The sequence below is a fragment of the Phocoena phocoena genome, chromosome 19 (genome assembly GCF_963924675.1).
Source record: "Phocoena phocoena chromosome 19, mPhoPho1.1, whole genome shotgun sequence".
In the NCBI taxonomy this organism is placed as follows: domain Eukaryota; kingdom Metazoa; phylum Chordata; class Mammalia; order Artiodactyla; family Phocoenidae; genus Phocoena; species Phocoena phocoena.
Window position 1 is genome coordinate 24787719 of NC_089237.1, and position 19717 is coordinate 24807435.

The following is a 19717-nucleotide window of genomic DNA, read 5'->3' on the forward strand; positions in this document are numbered from 1 at the left end:
GCAGTCCCCCAGGACTGCTCTCCTCCCCTCGCCCTTCCGTCCAGACCTCAGGTTTCATAGGCTCAGTGACCACGCAGCTTCAAATGTTGTATTCTGCTGCTCGGAATACATCCCAAACTGACCACCCCGCATAGGTTGATTTGGGATTTGGAAAATATGGGTACTTGGGGAAAGGGTGATATAGTATCAATGATCGTTGTGGGCCTGCCCCATGGCGTTTATTTTCTGTCCTTGAAACCAAGTCTGTGGCTCTCTCTGTCACCCAGGCCTTACGTAGTAACTGGCTTCTGGGAGGTGCTGAGTGCAGGCTGAACTGAATTCCCAGGGCCTGGTTGCCAGGTGACCTAGGGAGGCCCAGCCTACCCAGTCTGGGAGATTTGGCCCCAGGATACAGGGGGATTGAGCCCTCCTTCCGGTCGAGGTCAGACTCACCTGCTTTCCTGGCTCGCTCCTCCCCTGCTCGTGTCTGTTATCTCCCTCTCTCCACCTCTACCCCAGCTCTCTGTCTGCCTTCATAGGCTCGTTCTGGCACCGACTGTCTCCAGACCAGCTCTGAGGCCTCCGCTTGGAGGAGGACAAGACAGGGGCAGGACGGCTTGGCTTTTTCCACCCTCTGAGTCCCCCAGCCCCTCCAGCCTCCAACGACACACTGCCCCATACTCTGATGTCACCCCTGGACAGTGCGGCCAGAGAGCGGGGACCGGGGGCGGAACCTCATGAGTGAAGGGGGCGGATAAATACAGCTACATGGCGATTTCCTGAGGACTCCGCCCTGTGTCCCACCATCCTGCTATAGCATCAACGTTGAGTGGGCGCCTACTGCAGGGCAGATGTCAGCTCTTGTCATCTCCGTCACGCCTGTGGGAGACAGAATGCTCTTTTGTAGGTGGGAAAACTGAGGCTAGAGGAGATGAGAAGCTTGTCCAAGATCACCCAGCCGCTAAGTGGCAGAGCCGAGATTTGAACCTAAGCAGTCTGACTTCTAGGGTCTTAATGCTCACGCTATGCTATTTCTCCCAGCATGCCACACACACACACACACACACACACACACACGCACACGCACACACACGCGCGCGCGCGCGGCTCTGGGCTGGGCAGTGTGGAATCCCATCAGGACCCCAAATGTCTCCAAAGAGCCTGTCTCCCGTCAGCCACACGCACGCCGCCCCATGCCTATGAGGTGACGTGTCACACGGTATTTCTAGCACACACGTGAGCCGTCATGGCCTAGACGCCTGAGCCTGCTCATCCGTCAAGACTCAGCTCCTTGGGGAGCCTCCGCTGTGCCCAGGCCACACACTCTTCTCCAAGTCTCCATCTCCCTCTGCACTTGCACTGATACCCGGCCAGAGCCACTGCTTAGGGCTCTGGGAGGCCTGTGGGCCCAGCTTGCAGAGATCCAGGGGGATTCGCTGGATGAACAAATGGTCCCGGGACCAAGGGTCGCGCGTTGCACTGGAGACCACAGGGCTGTGAAGGGCTCCTTTGGGGTCTTCCTTCCTTTTGCCCAGCTCCACTTCCTGATACTCTCTCCTTCTCCTTCCACCTCCCCAAGGAGTCTGAAGTCTCCCTCCTGCTCTGGGAGTGTGTGATTAATATAGGCAGGATGGAGGATAGGGTTCCTGGGTCCTATTCTTGGCTGTGGCCTCATTCTGGAATGTGCCCTGAGGTCAAGTGACACTCAAGCTGTCAGGAGGAAGGAAGCCTAACCCCCTAGCTAGCACTGCCCTGAGGGAGCGGGTAGGGCAGGCAGGTGGGCAGTCCACCACCCTCTCCTTCCCGCCTCTCTGGCTCCTATTTCGGGGTTGGGCTGGAGTCTCTGTGTCCCACCCCAGCTTACCCCAGGACGTGAAACTCTGACATCCAGGTCTCCAGCAACACCCTGGACACCCAGACAAGGGGAGAATAGGCTGCATCTCCAGTGCTTCCTGGACTGGACCCTCCCAGAGGTAGGGCCTCTTTCCAGCACGTCTGTTGGGGTGAGGTGAGGTACTTGGGTGTGTCTCTTGTCCTTTTCAAGTCTTCGGGATACGGCTAGAGACCTGGCAGGATGAAGATATACCCACCCTGATCATTTGTTTTCTGTCTTGGTGTGAGGGACACACCCAGTTCTAGCAGAGGATGGTGACAGTTTTGTCTCCTTCCTGTGTGAACAGCCAGGAAGTAGAGACAGGGCCTGGGGAAGTGGTGAGGAACCCCAGCAGGGGAGGAGCCCAGTGCCAGAAGAGAGCGGATGGGCATTTCAGGGTGAACAACTCTTTTTTTTTTTTAAGTTTCCAGGTTCTGCTAATGCTGCTCTCCTGGGACCACATTTGTTTTGGCCGCACCGTGGGGCTTGTGGGATCTCAGTTCCCTGACCAGGGATCAAAAGCCAGGCTCCTGGCCGTGAAAGCGCTGAGTCCTAACCACTGGACTGCCAGGGAATTCCCGAGTGTGAACAACTCTGATCAGGCACTTTACAGAATGTTGCCCAGTTTAATCCTCACAACCTTCTCTCAGCTACATCTTTTACCATTTCACCGTGTGACAGACCCCACCCCAGGCAGCAATGTTCAAGAGGGCCTTGTTCACAGCACAAGACATGACCATAGAGGGTTTCAACGGATGTTTGTGGAATGAACGAATGACTGAATGAAGCAAGCCCTACAGGCCTTAGGGAGGAAGAGATGACCTCAGAGGTATTGTTGTCCCTGTTTTACAGATGCTCAATCTGAATCTAAATGTTTAAAGGAAACTTGCCCAAGGTCATGAGGCTAATAGATGGAAGAGCCAGGATTCAAACCTAGGACTGACTATAGTGGCCATATTCTTTCCAGGGTAACATATGTATTTTAACCATTTCAGCTAAAGCCTGAGGGCCCCAAATGGCCGTTCCCCGCCTGAACATCCACAAGCACCCTTTCTAACTGGTCCCTGACCTCCAGGAGTGCCAAGGCTGTACAGAAAGTCACAAAGCTGCACCATCCAATAGTTAGTATTGAATTCATGTAAGTAAATTCATAGGAAATCAAGTGTTTAAATTCAGTTCCTCAGCCCCCCTAGCTGTAGTCCAAGTGTCACATTTCATGTAACTTAGTGGCTGCCATATTGAACAACACAGACATAGAATATTTCCATCATCACAGAAAATTCTGTTGGATAGCCCTGTCACAAAGGATTAAACCGTTCATTCTTGTTTTCTCCGGTAGAGATCTTGTGTAAGGGTGCGGGCCCTGACTCTACGCTCCTGCCCTGCCAAGGACTCCAGGAATTCCTGTTCCTGGTTTTGGTCTCATGGATCCTACTGCCACAAGGGCTTTTGGAATTGCCCTACTGTCTCTAGACTCTAATCTCAGCCTCAGAAAAATCCCCTCATCTTTTCTCCCAGAAGGCTTCTGTTAAGCCTTCTTGCAGATAAAGTTCTTGATGGCCTTTCTCAATAGCCCAGATTTCCTAAAGAGGTACACAAATGAGTACACACACACCAAGACCCAACAGTTGTGGCACTCAGGGGAAGATGAGTTTACCAAACTTTTAGCTAAGTATGACAGACAGGCTGCTGATGGGAGGGAGACAGTAGGGGCTACAGGTCAAATCCTCTCATGGCATGGCACAGCGCCCACAACAATTGTGAAAGTGCTGTCACTAGTGGGCCAGGTGATCCACAGCTCTTCAGAGACGTCTGTGGAAGTGCTGAATAAAGGGCTAAGAATTAATTTGTTTGTTATGGTCATTGCCGAAGACTTTACAGAGAGGCACCAGATGTTTTAGGCCTTAAGGCCCCCAAATTTCCCTGGTATACAGGGTGAGTGGCCGTGAGGAAAGGCCAGAGTCATGGCAGAGCATGGGCTCTTGAGTCAAACTACCTGGGCTCAAATACTGGCTCTGTGACTTTGGGTAAGTTAACCTCTCGTGCCTCAGCATCTTCATCTATAAAACGGAATAATAATGGTTTTCATAGTGCCTCTCCAGTAGTAGTCGGCCCTGGGCCTGATTGCTCCAGCTGGTTGGGAATAATTGCTGTTGCATATTCCCACCTGTAGCTGGAAAGAACCAGATGAGAACAGGTTCCTCTCCCCAAAGCTGCTCTTGGACAGCAAAGTAAGAACAGATGCAGTCTCCTTTGCTGACAAAGGAAGAGTCCAGGATAAGGGTAGCCAGAAAGGAGAGAAGCGAGAGGAAGGGAAAGAGAGGCACACACTCTGGGTTGGGTGGTTGGACGCAAGCGGAGACAAGTGTAGTAATGAGGTAGAGATGGTTCATACCTCCACGTGTAGAGCTGAGTTCTTTCTTTAAAATTTTATTTTATTATATTTTTATTTTTGGCTGTGTTGGGTCTTCGTTGCTGCATGCAGGCTTTCTCTAGTCGCGGCGAGCGGGCACTGCTCTTCATTGCCGTGCGTGGGCTTATTGCGGTGGCTTCTCTTGTTGTGGAGCATGGGCTCTAGGTGCGCAGGCTTCAGTAGTTGTGGCGCACAGGCTTAGTTGCTCCGCGGCATGTGGGATCTTCCTAGACAAGGGCTCAAACCCATGTCCCCTGCGTTGGCAACTGCGCCACCAGGGAAGTCCCTGGAGCTGAGTTCTTACCCTTTATTTCAAGCACCACTCCCCATCTCAATGCACCAAAAAGGCCAACAGAATAAAAGGGGAAACAGCCTCAGAGTTTTGGTGTGACCAGTAACTCAGACTCAAAGTAATCCTCTCAGTCATCACAACCAACAATTTCACCCTGTGACCCTAATAAGAGGAAAAGCTGGTGTTCATGGATGAGCGGGATGCAGCTTCAGTGAGACTTACACAGATGGCAACCCATCCCCATCTCCAGCCTCATGGAAGATACCCGTTCTTTACCACCTAGACGCCCTGATGGCAGGGCTAATAATTTTCATTACTAATAGCCGGCAGCACCTAATATGCGCTCGACATACACTATCTCATTGAATATTTACACACCTGTGGTGTGTATGTCATTCACCTCCATTTAATATTCTCTCCATTTCAGAGATGATGAAACTGAGGCTCAGAGAGATTGAATAATCTGCCGAAGGCCCCTGGCCAAGCAGGAATCCAAGCTTAGGTTGGTCCATGTGACTCCAAATCCCATGTATTTAACCACATGTATAAGATATTCCACCACAGATTCAAGAACAGTGAAGTACAGTTTTCTCTTCTGCTTCCTCCTTTCTCCCTGCTAATCCACCAGGAAGTTTCACTGCGTAGAATTCTCATGAAAAGGCATGTTTAAGGCCAGCTGACCTCCCCTAAATATGCTGGTCACATGCCCTTAAGGCTAAGCCACAGGCCGAGAGACAGAACGAGATGGGGATGCAAGCCCCTCTCACAGAAGAGTCGAGAGAGGTCAGGTTATCCCCTGTGGGGAAGAGGATTACGCTCAGTGCTTCATGTCCCTTACACGGTCCTCACACTAAATGTAACAAGCGGGCTTTCTCAGATAAGAAATCTGAGGCTGAATAAGTTCAACGGGGCACAGCTACACGAGGGTGAGTTTGGGATTCAATTCGAAGTCTGACCCCAAGGCCCATACTCTTTTCCTGTACAGCGTTACCAGGAGTAATTTTACTTGGAGGCTTAATGAAACCCCTACACTGCTATAGAACATTCTTGCTTCTATAGCAAGGAGTCTGGAGACAAATCTGTGGTGCCTAGACCTCTATCCCTACTGGTGAAGTTGGGGTGAGACAGGGATCAGACACTGATGTTTTCTGTTCCAATGCAAGATCCACGTCTCATAAAGAACAGTGATGCTCTCTGAACAGTCCCAGGTCACGAGAAGGGGCTTGGCCAGCGTGTGGCAGTATTTTCAGTAGATGACAGAGTGCTCAGCCGCAAGGGAAACTTAGAGGAGACTCTAGAAAAGCATTGCTCAGGGAAAGTGACCCAGGGGAAAAGGTATTTGTGGCTGTCAATTTCTTGCTTAGACGTTACAAAGCTTCCCTGCCAAAGTCCTTTTTTTGATTTATGCTCAAACTGGAAGATATTATAAGCATCGAAAAAGCCAAACTGGAAAGCTGAACAGCTGAGCTCTGAAAAGATAGTAACCTTGGCCAGAAGTAGAATGTGGTGATGGGTACCGCAAGTGGGAGTGAGCTGTGGGTGTCTGAATTTCTGCAGTGAACACACACACACAGATTCCACCGACACCAACTTCTGGAAGGGTACCATCTGCTGTGAACCCTGATAATTACAAAAACAGAAAGAGGTTTTGTCTCTAAAGGTAGGAAAACAAATGAGATGACCCCTAGAGGGAGCTTCTAGCCTGAGGAGGTCTTTAAGATAAGCATTTAAACTGAAACTGGGATAGGAACTGGAGCTGCCCCTCCTGTACTTCCCCTCCCTCACTACCACTACTTCTTCCTTGGAATTCTTCCCTGACCTCCTCATCCCACCCCTGGGTCTCATGAATAAAGAAATTCTAAACCACCTCTCTTTCACAATATTTCTGTTCAGCGCTTGGAGCAATGAAAAAAAAATTACAATGTCCAAAGTCAAAGGCAGCTTTTCCTCGGAGTGATGGACTGGAAGCAGGGACAGATTTCCTCTGCTTTTTTTTTTTTTCCTAAGAGTTATAGCACTAAGTCTCCCGCTGTGGACACGTCAGACGAAGAAAAAGAACCAGGACCAAGTTTTTCCTCCATGGCAGCTGGGAATTTGAGAGAGCCCATGCTTCCCCAGGTGACCCATTCTTCATAACTTGATTACTCCTCCCCAGTCTAGAACCCCTCATGTGGACATGATCTCTCCCTTTCTTTGTTCATACCTCCATATTCTCCTGTGTATGATTATTTCGGTGTGTGTTATCGTTTGCTAGAGTGTAAGCCATTGGAAAGGTCCTAAAGGTTTATATACGTCATCATCAGCTCCTAACCTAGTAGATGGTCAATAAATGTGTTAAGGGGGTGAACACAGGGGCTGTTGTAAATGCTACCTCACTTTGTTTGATACAATTTAGGGACTTGAATGGAATCTGACCCTCGAGTCAACCTGACCATTTTGCTATCTATCATAAGGACTAGTAAAGCTCAGGACCAAAGACTTCAGGTGCGTGAAATGTCTCGAGTTACTTCTCAGAGAATCTGAGCACCCAGACAGCGGTAGGAAGTGGGTACATAAAACTAGCCCATGAACTGCAAACTCTTATAACCCGCTCCCCATTGTGTTTCTGCAGCATGTTTCCCTTTCCTAACTGTGCCGGGCAAAGGCTGATATTAACATCATTTTGGAGTTGCTGAGCAAACGACCACTTACAGGGCCAGGCTAGGTGTGTGGGGAGGGAAATGACACAAAGTGCCGTTTATAGATACTGTCTCCTATGTAATCAGGTGTGGCTCTTTCATAAAGCCTTCCTACGGAGGTCAAAGGAGCAGTGTAATGGTTAAGGAGCATGGACTTTGGAAACAGAATCCCACAATTCAAATCCTGACTCTACTGGGGGTAACTATGTCACAAACTCTGCTTCCCTCTGTAAATGAGGGAAATAGCATAAGCTTCCGAGGCTTCTTATGAAGTCCAAACTTCTGCAAGGCATCCATCGGGGAAACGATCTCCAGGATGAGTTCCACGGCTCACACACACAGGCTCCCTCCTCTACCCTTCTTTCACCTTTCCCACACGTGAAGGAAGGGCAGATAGAGGAGACATACCCTAATCTCCTTTCTACCTGCTACCAGACTCTTCTCCTCTGGTAGAGGCTCTTGGGGAGATAAGGTCTTACCTTTGTCTCTCTGTTCCTTTTATACAGAACCCGAAAAGTTCTTTGAACTTTTGTGGCTCGGATAATAAACAAGAGTCTCCTTCCAAAAAACATTTCTTCCTAAATTACAAAAAAAAAAAAAAAAAGTTTCCTGCCTTTCTTCCAATCTATTTTCCAACCTATTGTAAGATTCAAAAAGATGAAATTTCTCCAGGCAAAACCCTTTATAGCCTTGTGAAAACCGGGTTGTTCTCGAAGTCTTTAGTTAAAGGGCCTCTGGTGACATCTTAGTTTCTAGAAAGGCTGCCCAGGGATTGCAACTATCTTAAGTATTGGATTGAAATGGTTTAGGGATCCCCATCATGTTTCCTGAAAATAGAAAGGAGTTAGCAGAAAGAAGTCTAGAGCTTTAAAACGAATTGGGACTTCCCTGGCAGTCCTGTGGTTAAGACTCCACGCTTCCACTGCAGGGGGTGCGGGATCGATCCCTGATTCAGCGGTGTGGCCAAAAAAAAAAAAAAAAAAAAAAGAATGACAGGTAGTTTACAAAACAAGGAGTGTTCTTTTTTAAGAAAAGAGTTCTGAGGTCAGTAGGCAGATCTGGATTCTCAGTGAACAGATATGATCATTACAAAACAAATCAAAACCCAACCTTCATCCTTACTAGAAATGAATCCATGGATGGTGGAAGGGCGGCCAGGAAAAGCCATCTGAAAGGAGTACCTGCATTTAGTTCAAAACAGAAAAAGGAACTGTGCCTAGAACTACTGAACCCGTGTCACAGGGCATCTGGGCTCTGAATTAAAAGAGACAATTTTAGGGTCCTATGATTCCACTTCTTAAACCACACTCATAGAAGGAGTATCCAGTGTTCATGTCTATCAGCACCCAGTAGTCATCAGTTTATACCCATCTGCTTGAAACCAAGCTAGGTGGATACCGTGTCTACGCTTGTCCTATTTCTTTCTAGCCTAAAGGAAGTACAAAATTGTTTTGAATTAGAATGTAGTTTGGGGAAATATCACAACCTAGCTTTCACGCTCCAAAGGAGGCTATGGTGCCATATTCTCCCAGCTCTCTCAACAGCACTAAGGAAGGAAGAGAAAAGGAGACTCAGGAGCTGTCAAAGGGCATGTGGAGAGCCAGTTTTTAAAAATAGCTGCAACCTGGTGGTTGGGAAAGAAGTTTATGTTTGACTTTCACATTTAGTACAAAAAAACCCCCATAAAAGCAATGTCTAGCTTATTTTGTAAATGTGGCTTTTCCACAATTATTTTTGAAACACTTGAGTGTATAGACAGAAGGGATGCGACCCACAGTATATGCCAAGGTTTGTCTAAAAATATTTTACACCTGTTCTCTGTTCTGCACGCTGGTCATATTTTATCAGTGAAGTAAAGTGCTCATAATGCCAGACGAGGAATGTGTTTTTCCTTCCAAGTCCTCAATGTTTTTCCCTCCTGTAAAGCAAACCTCCTTTTCTACCTGCACTAAAATAAAGCTAGAACCATTACCCACATGACACATCTACCACCAGAGCTACATTTCAACTCCTATTCCTGAGCAGTACTGTTTAGGAACAACCATTTCAATACTTTTCACAGCAGCGTGGACACTTTAGCAAACATTTTTGGCTGCCCCCAAAAGGAACGCCAACTTGTATACTGGGTTTAAATCAACTTGCTGATCGTATAAAAAAGAATGCTGAAACACTGGTTTCCCTATCAGCGACTTAGAACTAGAAAACAAACTCAGTGGTATTGATTACTGAAACATGAATAGAATAGCTTTTACGATATTACTGTAAAATTTTTATTTAATTCTCTGTTGATGCAAATAATAGACTGGACAACAAAATGTTGACTATAATAAAGACAGTTATGGTCTTCATTTACTTTTTTGATTTCAAAGGGCGACACAACAAATATGGACCTCGTGGCTTCTAGATACTGTAAGCCCCTAAGAACACATTACAATTCTTCGTAGCAAGGTGACGGCTTCCTCAAAACTCTGTCAGGAAGTGTACTGATATCACTGTACTTACTTTGCAGATGAAGAAACGGAGCCATCTGAGTCAAATTACATAATACACTTAAGGAAGGAATTAGACCCATAATTTCCAGTAGCCTCCAGACACGAGCTGCTTCCCAATGTTCTTTTCCCAAGGTTTTGCCTAATTGTAAGATGATCTCAAAGCTCCACTTACAGACTATATGTATGAAGCACGTGTTCGAAAATAGAAATCTTAAAACTCAAATATTGAGAAATGGTTAGTAGAGGTTTACTATTCACAAGTCAAATACCATTACTGACAAGACTTTTAGCCTAATCTAAACCTCCAAAAGCCCATCTAGTGGTTCAGCAATATTTGGTCCAATCAAATTCTAACTAACCCCAAATCAAAATAGTAGGCACTTAGTATAACAAGATTTAATCCATATAGAAACTACAGAAATTCTTCTGAGCTTTTTTTTTTTAATTAATTGATTATTTTTAAATTTATTTTATTTTTGGCTGTGTTGGGTCTTCGTTGCTGTGCGGGCTTTCTCTAGTTGTGGTGAGCGGGGGCTACTCTTCGGTGAGGCGCACGGGCTTCTCATTGCGGTGGCTTCTCTTGTTGCAGAGCACAGGCTCTAGGCGCGCGGGCTTCAGTAGTTGTGCTCGCAGGCTCTAGAGCACAGGCTCAGTAGTTGTGGCACACGGGCTTAGTTGCTCCGCGGCATGTGGGATCTTTCCGGACCGGGGATCGAACCCATGTCCCCTGGCGTTGGCAGGCGGATCCTTAACCACTGCTCCACCAGGGAAGTCCCTTCTGAGCTATTTTTAAACTGAGTTTTGTTTATTGTGCAGTTTAAACATGTTCAAAACTAATAGCAACAATAAAGGGAATATAAGTTCATTCATAATAGCACATGCTTCTAAAATGTGACCACTTCTTATTTTAAACCAAAATATATTGATCTTTTTTAAGAAAGTCTTTCAGAATCAGTTTGAAATAAGAGGTCATTTGGTTTCCTTAAGGTTTAAAAATAAAAGCAAAAAGACTAGTTATCACAACATCTATACATATAGAAATCGTGAATTACAAAGGTGTGCCTTAAGATCGTTTTTCAAAGATCGTAACTTAAATCATACGAACTGGAAACACATTGTTGAAGACTGTTTTGATAGTTTACTTGGCCTTTCCTTACATCGTCTATCAACAGCACAGGAAAGGAATGTGTGTGAAAATAGCTCCAGGAGGTCAATGTTTACAATTTTACTTAGAAGTAATAGGGCCACTGAATCTACAGCTCTTACTCAATCTGAAGGAACCATCCAGTGGTTCCAATATAAGAGAAGTAATCAACACAGCTGAATTAAGGAAATCAACAACAATTAGAGCATTCGTATGACTTCATGATTTCTAAAAACATTTCCAGATAGCCTGTAACTATAGTTTGTGGCCACTGGAAATACAAAGCATCTCTCTCAAAACATCATGACTGGAGAATGGCTAAGAGCCTCCCACTAGACCCTTCTCGTTAACACGCTTGTAGAGAGATTCTACAAGTCATGTGGCTAATACATCAAAAATGGTCTTATTCCCCTGACTTCAAATTAGAGGAGCGACCAGTTGGAGGGAACAAAGCATAGAACTTAAGACCAAGAACTCTGGAACCAGAGTTCCCAACTCTATCACTTACTGGCCATGAAATATCAAGCCGTGTCTCGGCCCTTCTTCTGTAAACTGGGTTAGAACTGTGCATGGCAGATAGTAAATGATATATAAGTATTTAACTGAATGATTTAAAACATTAAAAAAGTACAAGGGTTGTACTCATTTTCCAACTGTATGCACACAGATATTGGTCCTAGGTCCTTTATTCCCTAGGTCCGCCAGGGAATTCCCGGTCCTAGGTCCTTTAAACATGAAGATACATTCCTGTGGGAGTTCCCTAGTGGTCTAGTGGTTAGGATTTGGAAGCCGTGGCCCAGGTTCAGTCCCTGGTCGGGGAACTGAGAGCCCACAAGCCGTGTGGCACAGTCAAAAAAATATATAATTAAAAAAATAAAACAATAAAACATAATTAAGAAAAAAACCCAACGATATCTTCCTCATATAACAAAAAAACGGGAAAACTCTGATCTAAAGTGACCTCCTGGGCCAAATGGATTAAAGCATCAGCTGACTGACACGCTATAATGGGTTTTATTAAGCAACGGCAATTTTACAACCTTGTCTTCTAATAAGGTTTTTCCCCTCTGATCTTGTACTAGAGTACTGTTATCCTGCTTCTGACACATGCATGTATTCTAGGCAAGGAAATATATTGGATGTGCCATACCTATGCTATTTTCTGTTTGTGTAGGAAGGTCTCCAACCAGCATTTTACTTCATTAGTTTAAGTTATGTGCAAAAAGAGGTACAGTTGACCCTTGAACTGTGTGGGTCCACTTATATGTGGATTTTTTTCAGTAGCACGTACTATAATACTACATGATCTGCGGTTGGTGGAATCCTCAATGCACAACCGCAGGTATGGAGGGCTGACTATAAGTTACACATGGATTTTCGGCTGAGTGGAGGGTGGGTGCCCCTCCTAACCCCCGTGCTGTTCAAGGCTCAACTGTACTTTATTTTCTCTGTATGTTACACTGACTTATTTTAAAATAACTTAAGTCTTGAAGATTTGTTAGATTAAATCTCTCAGTTAAAATGTGGGTACATACGAGAATGATATTAACACCAATACACATTAGAAAAACACTTTAAATTCAGGGCAACTTTAGTTTCACCTTCAAAAACTAAGAAGTTAATCACAGTAAACAGTGTTATCTTTAAGGAGGCATTTTGACTCAAGGTCTACATTTGCCATCTAATATAGGTTAAAGTTATTAAAAGGAGGTTTAACAATACACCTGATGTTAGAAGATGGGAAACGAAGGGACACCAGGATAGGGCCATTCAGAGGCTGCCACAGTACCTATAGGTATAGAAGACAAAAAAATGGAAAAACACCTTTAAGATAACTAACTTATCAAAATTGTAAACTAAAAGTCTCCACACAAGAGGGTCAAAAGTGTGACGGCAGTGGGGGAAAAAAGACTAGGGACTAAGGTGTAAACTTTTCTAAGGTTTTCTAAGGGGTGCCAGGAAACCAATCAAGATAAAATTGAGTTAACTTTTTCAGCACCAAACCAACATATGTACCAATATTTAACTTCCCTAAGATTTTTTTTGCCAGTACACACATCCCCAAGATCTGATATTCACACTTACATTAAGCTCAATTATTTAAAATCTGAATATATGTATTAGTGTTCCAGATAGTTACAAATTCTATTGTGTATCTATTGGCCAGTTGCCTTTTGATTTTTAGAAAAAGTTAACTTGAGCCTTTCTTCATTTATAAAAAGGCAGTTTTCTTCCAGTTAAGTCTATGATAACTTCACCCAAAAGTTTCTAGTAGAAACTAGTGCTTAAAACCATTACTCTGTTCTTAGATCTATTCAAACTTTGTGATCACAAAAGCACATAATTGATAGCATAGGCAGACCAGTCTCTGCTAGTTCCAGTCACTACCCCAATGCTTCTTCATAACCTCATTCTGTCCACTAAAGGACAAAGGCCTCACCATGGAGCTGACAGAACAGCTTAGCTCTGTTATTTCCAGTGCTTGTTTCCTTAAAACTTTTTATTGTTCTAAACCGAGAGGGTAACAGACAAAAGGCTTTTGTAGACTGGTGTCCAAAAAATTCATTTGAGACCAGATTTATTTCACAAGTAACCCAGACAGTGCTGGTTTCTTACTAAAAAAGCAGAGAAAGTTATTCTTCCAATTCAAGACGATTTTCCCCCCAATACGATGTCAACGCTGTATCAATGGACATCTAAACAGTGAAATGACTCATTATTTTAGCTTAAAGATAGTCTCACCCTTCCACCTCATCACTTACAAAAAAAAAAAAAAAAAAAAAAACTCCATCCTTAACGAGCCACCACAATTTGACAGATTATGACTAATCTTTGATGTCCCAAGCCAGCAGGTTGGCTATGTGCTTGCAAAAACAAAACCAACCCAAAAACTGTGCGTCAACTTTTTTGCTAGGAAAATGCACACAAATACTAATATAAATACCTGTCCAATCTTGAATAGATTTTAATCATCAATTCTCCAGCTAACTACGATGACTAAACTCAGTGCTAAGGATTAGTAAAAACAGACCTAAATCTTCTTTTTAAATAGTTAGGTCAGCTGCTTCGTCAAGCAAGTTTTCTGAGCTATTCATCTCCCATGCAGAAATAGAAAACTGATCCAATGGTTTCTTTCTCCATATACATTTCAAATAAATCCTCTCAGTTTACATGAGTGAATTTCATTTTATCACCTGACTCTGTCTTAGATGTCAGCATGACACATTTTAATAGGGTTGACTCGCCTTAGCATACCACCCCTATAGTGGGGAGACAAGATGTGGATGAACAGTTAGCTGCTAAACACAATAAAGCCGTCCCAAGCAGGCTTTAGGACAACTTTTTACGTGGCAAACTACTATCTGTGCACTAGGGGAGCAACAGCTTTCCATTATTCCCTTGTGATTCAACGAGTCAGGTCCTTCTGCCTTATTGGCATTTACAACATCATAATTCCAGAATTAGATCTTTGGCAAAGGCTTAAAAACAAAGACCACGATGAACATTTTTAATTTTAAAGAATTTTAATACAAACTTAATATAAACTATTTCAGTCCCTCTTAACATGTAAGACACTGACTCAAAATACTTTTATACCGTTTTTTTCAAGTATTGCACAATATAGGTACAAAATTAATATTTACGATTACATTTTCTTCCATAATATATAGCAAAAATCTTTAAACCTTTAACAGAAAATACATTTTTTTGAAAAAGCAAATATTCGTACATTTTCATTCCACCACTAAAGGAATATCCTGTACACAATTTAGAAGAGGTGATGTCTTTAAGATGGATAATTTACAATTTCAGTAAAAAAAATACCACATGAAGCTGCTGCTGTCACAGGTCACTGTAGTAAAAAGATATAAATGCAATACCATGTCGTAGAAACAATATATATATCCTCTGGTATTTTACAAACTTTGTACTAAATTAAATTATACAATTAGAAAAGACCAATAAACCCACTTATTAGTGCCAATTTTTTATATATAAAAAAAAAATCAGCCATGTCCTTGCTATATCTTAAATACTGTAAGAGGCCATATCTGAGAGTATACTTTAAAATATACAGTCAGTATAAAATAACTTTGTGCTTGGTTGGCAATGAAAAATGATGCATGTTTTATTTTTGTAACCAAGCTTGAATGTATCCTTACTATAAGCTTAAAAAAAAAAAAATCTCAAGGAGGTTATAAAAAAAAAAAACATCCCCCTTGGGTCCGAGCATTTTAACTTGTACAATACATCTTTTCTTTTTTTAGTTAGCCATAACAGGCTGGAATTGCTGGTTAGAATACTGCATGTTATTCAAGCTAAAATTCAAGCCATCTACAAAAGACTTCTCGTTGAGGCCTCCGCAGGCCGCAAACACATCAAAGGCATTACTGTACTGGAGAGGACTGAGGTTAAGGGGGCTGTCACCTGGGAACATTCCACTGGTACTACTACCTTGACCCTGCATATTAGGAAAAATAAATTCCTTGGCGTTAGGAGAAAGAGCGGAGGTTTTCTGCTGTTGCTGCTGCTGCTGCGGTGGTGGTGACGGCGGTGGCTGGGGTGGCTGCTGCTGTGGCCGTGGCTTCTGCTGGCTACCCAGGCCAAGCCCATACAGAGAGTGCACTGAGGAGGAGATGGCTTTCTGCTTCAAGAGGTCATTCACATTCAAGCCGAGGTTGATAGGAGAAGTACGTGCAACCTTGTTGCTTCGGCCACTATTCTTCATTTTGGTAGAGCCGAACTTGGTGGCAGCAAAAGTGGCAGTGGTAAAGGTTAAAGGCTGAGTGGACCGGGGCATGAAGGTAGGGCTTACAGCAGCAGAGTGACCAAAGGGAGGAGATGGAGAGCTGGACACCGATGAGGCTGGGTCACTTATGGGCATAAAAACCTGGGCCTCTGGGTTAAAGCTGTTTTTGATCTCCTTATCCAACTCACATCCATTCTCATTATTATCATCCACATAAAGCACCTTCACTGGTCCCTTTTCACCAATTTGGTAGGAAACCTCAAATGGGTCGATCCAAACACTAAGGTCCTGCGGCAGATTGCCGCGAACATCATCAATGTCCAAACCACTCTCTTTGGAGGCTTGTTCAATCACTGGGTCCACCTTCTCCCCTACGTGTATACATCTAAACCCTGATCCTTTGTATGGCTTTTCAGGATACCAGTGCCCTTCATATTTCTTCTTAAGAAGTCTTTCGAGCTCTTCACCAAAAATGTTGACACGTCTCCTGGGAAGCTTATTGTACAGATATGAAATAATAAAATTTAGTGCTACTTGGATTTCAAGCTGCATAGCTGCTATGCCACAAAATTAGGTTTGTGTTTCAACTCCCCCCCCAAGACACACACAAAAGTGTTCAGTTTGTGGCAGAGAAACGAATTTTCATTCAAAGTGCTGGTATTGGTAGATATCCTTCACCTTGAGTGGTCTTGTTCCTTAAAACAAACAAAACAAAAGGAGACATGTCCACATAAGATAAATGTTAAGTCTCACACCCTTTTTTTTACCCCCAGAGTAATTTCACTTTTGAAAAAGTCTAATAGGCTAGAAAGTCTGAAAAATATAATCAGCACAACATATAGGAAATTACGATCGAAAATTATTTACTGAAGATCCAAATCTCAAGGGAAAACAGGATTTTCAGTTAAAACACCATTAAAAAAAAAAACCCTATTATTTACTTTCTGTTTCTGAATAGAGTTCTAAGAGGAAAAATATTCCCAGAATATACAGCATATTTCTTCTTTTTCTTCCTGCAGTTCGCAAAAGAATATTTATTGGAAACTAAACTCAGCATACCTATCTATATACATACACACATATAATATATACATATATATATATGCTAGTTTTAGAAGTTGGTCATACTCCTATTCATCAACTTAGAAGTGAATTCTGTATTTCAGTTCATTCTGGATATATACTGCTTAAATCTTCTTCATCATTAAACATCTCAAAATTTGAGAAGTTAGGAAAATTATTTTAATTTCCAAAGCACGATAGTAAAGTTAAAGGAATTAAATACAAAATGAATTGCCATCCTAGTGAACAACAATTATGAACCAAATTATCCTACACAGTTGCTGTTTTAAATATACTAAGGGCACATAATGTAATACTCGAGCTTCTCTATGCTTTTCTTTTCAATGTGTATTTTTCTAAATCTGAAAATACCTCTTGGGTATCAAGTATAACATAAGAAACAATTAATTTCAAACTTTATTGATTATTCTGTTTAAAGGGCAGGGTTTCTGAGTTTTATTCTGATTTTCAAAGCCACCTCCCTCCCTCATGGTAAGAGAACAGCCGGAGAGGCATGTACGATAAGGTCGACCTTTAAACGTTTGCTGGATCAGCACTGGGTGGGGATAAGAAAAGACCAAGGGCAAACAAGATATTTGCAGATCTATTTGTACACTGAGGGTGACTTAAAAGGACATTAAAAAAAATCAAGTTGGTATTAATCCATCTGTCTCATTTTCCATATTCGTGGTGACAAAGGGAAAAGAATCCCCGGCTTCCCTCAAACTACACTTTCCAAGCCGAAAGCCCGAGTGCTGGCAAAGGCAGCTGATTAAGCCAAAATGCTTGAAGGTGCAGTCGAGCGAAATTCAGATTCGGCGTAAGGTAGTTTCAAAGCAACGCCTTAAAGACAGGAGCGTGAAGAATTACATAAACAGCCAGTTGGGTCTCATTAGATTTCTGCTCACAGCCCTCGGAGCCTAAGCAAGTCTCCTCCCCCAAGGAGGAGGTGGAGGAAGGCCACGAGAAATGGAAAAGCAACCACTCGGGGCCCGGGGGCCGGACACCGGGCGGGTCGCGCCGCCGGCCGCACCGGGTCAGCCGCTCCCCTCCCCCCGCCGTAACCCGACCTGCCGCTCCCTGCACCCCCCGCGCCCCGAGGCTCCTGGGACCCAGCCAGAGCCCGGGGAGCACCGGATCCCCGGCACCATTTTCGGGCCCGGCAGCCACCGGCCCCGAGGACCCCAGCGTTCCCCTCGAGCTAGCCGCTGCTCCCGGGCGCCCCAATCCCCGATTCCCGTCAACTCGACCCCGGCCGCCCTTCCCCGGTCACCCGGCCCGGCTGAGCCCGACGCGCCGGCCGACCCCACCTGCGGCCCCCGGGCGCGCCGGGGCCCCTCGGAGCCGCCTCAGGCCGGGTGTCGGGAGCGGCTCCCCTCCGCGCCCGGGCCTTGACGCCTCCGTCCCGAGCCCAGAAGGCCCGGGGCTCTACGCCGCTGCAGCCCCTCCTCCTCCTGACCCCGCCCGCCGCCCATCGATACTTACGGGTTGCTAACACCACAGACCCGGCCGCTGGGCGGACAAGGGGCGGCAGGGCGGGGGCACGGGAGGGTAGGCGGCTGCAAGCTGGCCGGGCCGAGGGCACGCCGACGCCGCCGGGCGGAGGTTGCGGAGGACGAGGGCCTCAGGAGCTCGCCCCTTCTGGCTCGGAGTGGCGAGGACGGGATCAGGCAAGCGCGCTCACTTCTCCACACAGCCCGGTGCCCGGCCCAGCGTCCCCGTAGAGCGCGTAGTCCGCGCCGGGCCAGAGCTTCGCTCCTTCTGCTGCGGCGCGCGCCCCGCCTCTCATTTTATATTCTCCTCCCCGCCCCCATCCCCTCCCGTAGGGATGCGCGCGCCCGCCCCGCGTCCCACAGCTCCGGGCGGTGTCACCATTCCCCGCCCTCACACCCTGCAACGGAGACCCTGGCCGGCTGGCTCCGCCCCTGCCCTGCCCCCGGACGCCATTGGCCAGGTCCCGCCGGCCCATGTCCTGACGGGCGGCGGAGGGCCGGGTGGACAAGGCCACACCTCTCGGGCTGCAGGGTGGCCAATGAGCCGATGATCTGGAGTCACTGTGGGCGGGATCAAGAGAAGGTTTGGAAAGGGATTGGGGGAGAGACTTGCCAGTGAGGGCTACAGAGTGGGTTGGGACGGCTGACTCAGTCTAGGCAGAGAGCGCCGGGGAGAAGGGGGGAGGGGAGTGAAGCTGGGGGCGAAGCGGCTGGGGAAAAAGGGGAGGAGAGCGCAAGACCCCGAGAGGGAGGGGGGAATTTACAAAGAATGTCTCACCCGAGTGGGACTGTGGCTGGGGAAAATCCCACTCGTGGACGAGTTACCAAATCGGCCTCCAGTGCACCCAGGAGAGCCTAGAAAAAGGGCGAACTGTGACGGGGACTCGTGTACCCGATTAATTGAATATTAATCACCTCAAGGGCCTAGGCCAACTGCCATCCAGAGCGGCGGGGGCGGGGGGGGCAACCGCAGAACCCAGAGCTGCCGTGCCAGGCTGGGGGTGGGGAAGAGACCACCTGGCCACACCTCCCGCCCAGGTGAACTGCCTCCGCTTCCCACATCAGACCTCCCCGTGCGACCCGGCAGCAACTCGGACGTGGGGGTGGCTTGAGACTAAGAAAAATCACATTTTATTCCGAATGTCCCAATCCAGGCCTCCATGCCAAATTGCGTACGTATCTAAGTATATATATGTAAGCATGCGTGTATTTCAAGAGCCTACTTTAACATAAACACACATAATAAACACGGTGCCTTCCTGTATTGTACATTTAAGATAATTTTCAGTTGAAATATGGGCGCGGGGAAAGAGAGGGACTCAAAGGGGGCGGGCAAGCGCTCTTTTCCACAACCTGCAGCACAGAAATACACGAAGTTACACTGGGAGCGGAACCAAGCTTCCCTCGCGGCTAAAAATATTACTCACAGGTAGCAACGACGCCTGATTGGCCACGCTTCTCCCTTAGCAACCAGGCGATTGGCTGTCTGGTATCCAGGAGACCGACGTCAAACTCTCTCGGGGAAAAGGGAGAGAAAGTCT

General features: G+C 45.7%; 1 protein-coding gene across 2 annotated transcripts; it reads right to left on the bottom strand.

Moving 5' to 3' along the window:
- Positions 1–14376: 14376 nt before the first annotated feature.
- Positions 14377–18481, bottom strand: TOB1 (transducer of ERBB2, 1). 2 transcript variants are annotated; one of them, XM_065896870.1, is made up of 2 exons: positions 18368–18481; positions 14377–16316 (listed from the first exon to the last, which is right to left on the bottom strand). In XM_065896870.1, exon 2 carries the CDS (start codon positions 16171–16173, stop codon positions 15136–15138), a length of 1038 nt encoding a protein of 345 aa, XP_065752942.1. In that variant the 5' UTR covers positions 16174–16316; positions 18368–18481; the 3' UTR covers positions 14377–15135. The 2 variants fall into 2 exon arrangements, with proteins under 2 accessions (XP_065752942.1, XP_065752941.1); XM_065896869.1 differs by having other exon boundaries at positions 18169–18481.
- Between the last annotated feature and the right edge of the window lie 1236 nt (positions 18482–19717).

Bases quoted from the DNA above. Each gene is read 5' to 3' on its own strand.
- TOB1 (XM_065896870.1), bottom strand. From the start codon at position 16,173: ATGCAGCTTGAAATCCAAGTAGCACTAAATTTTATTATTTCATATCTG.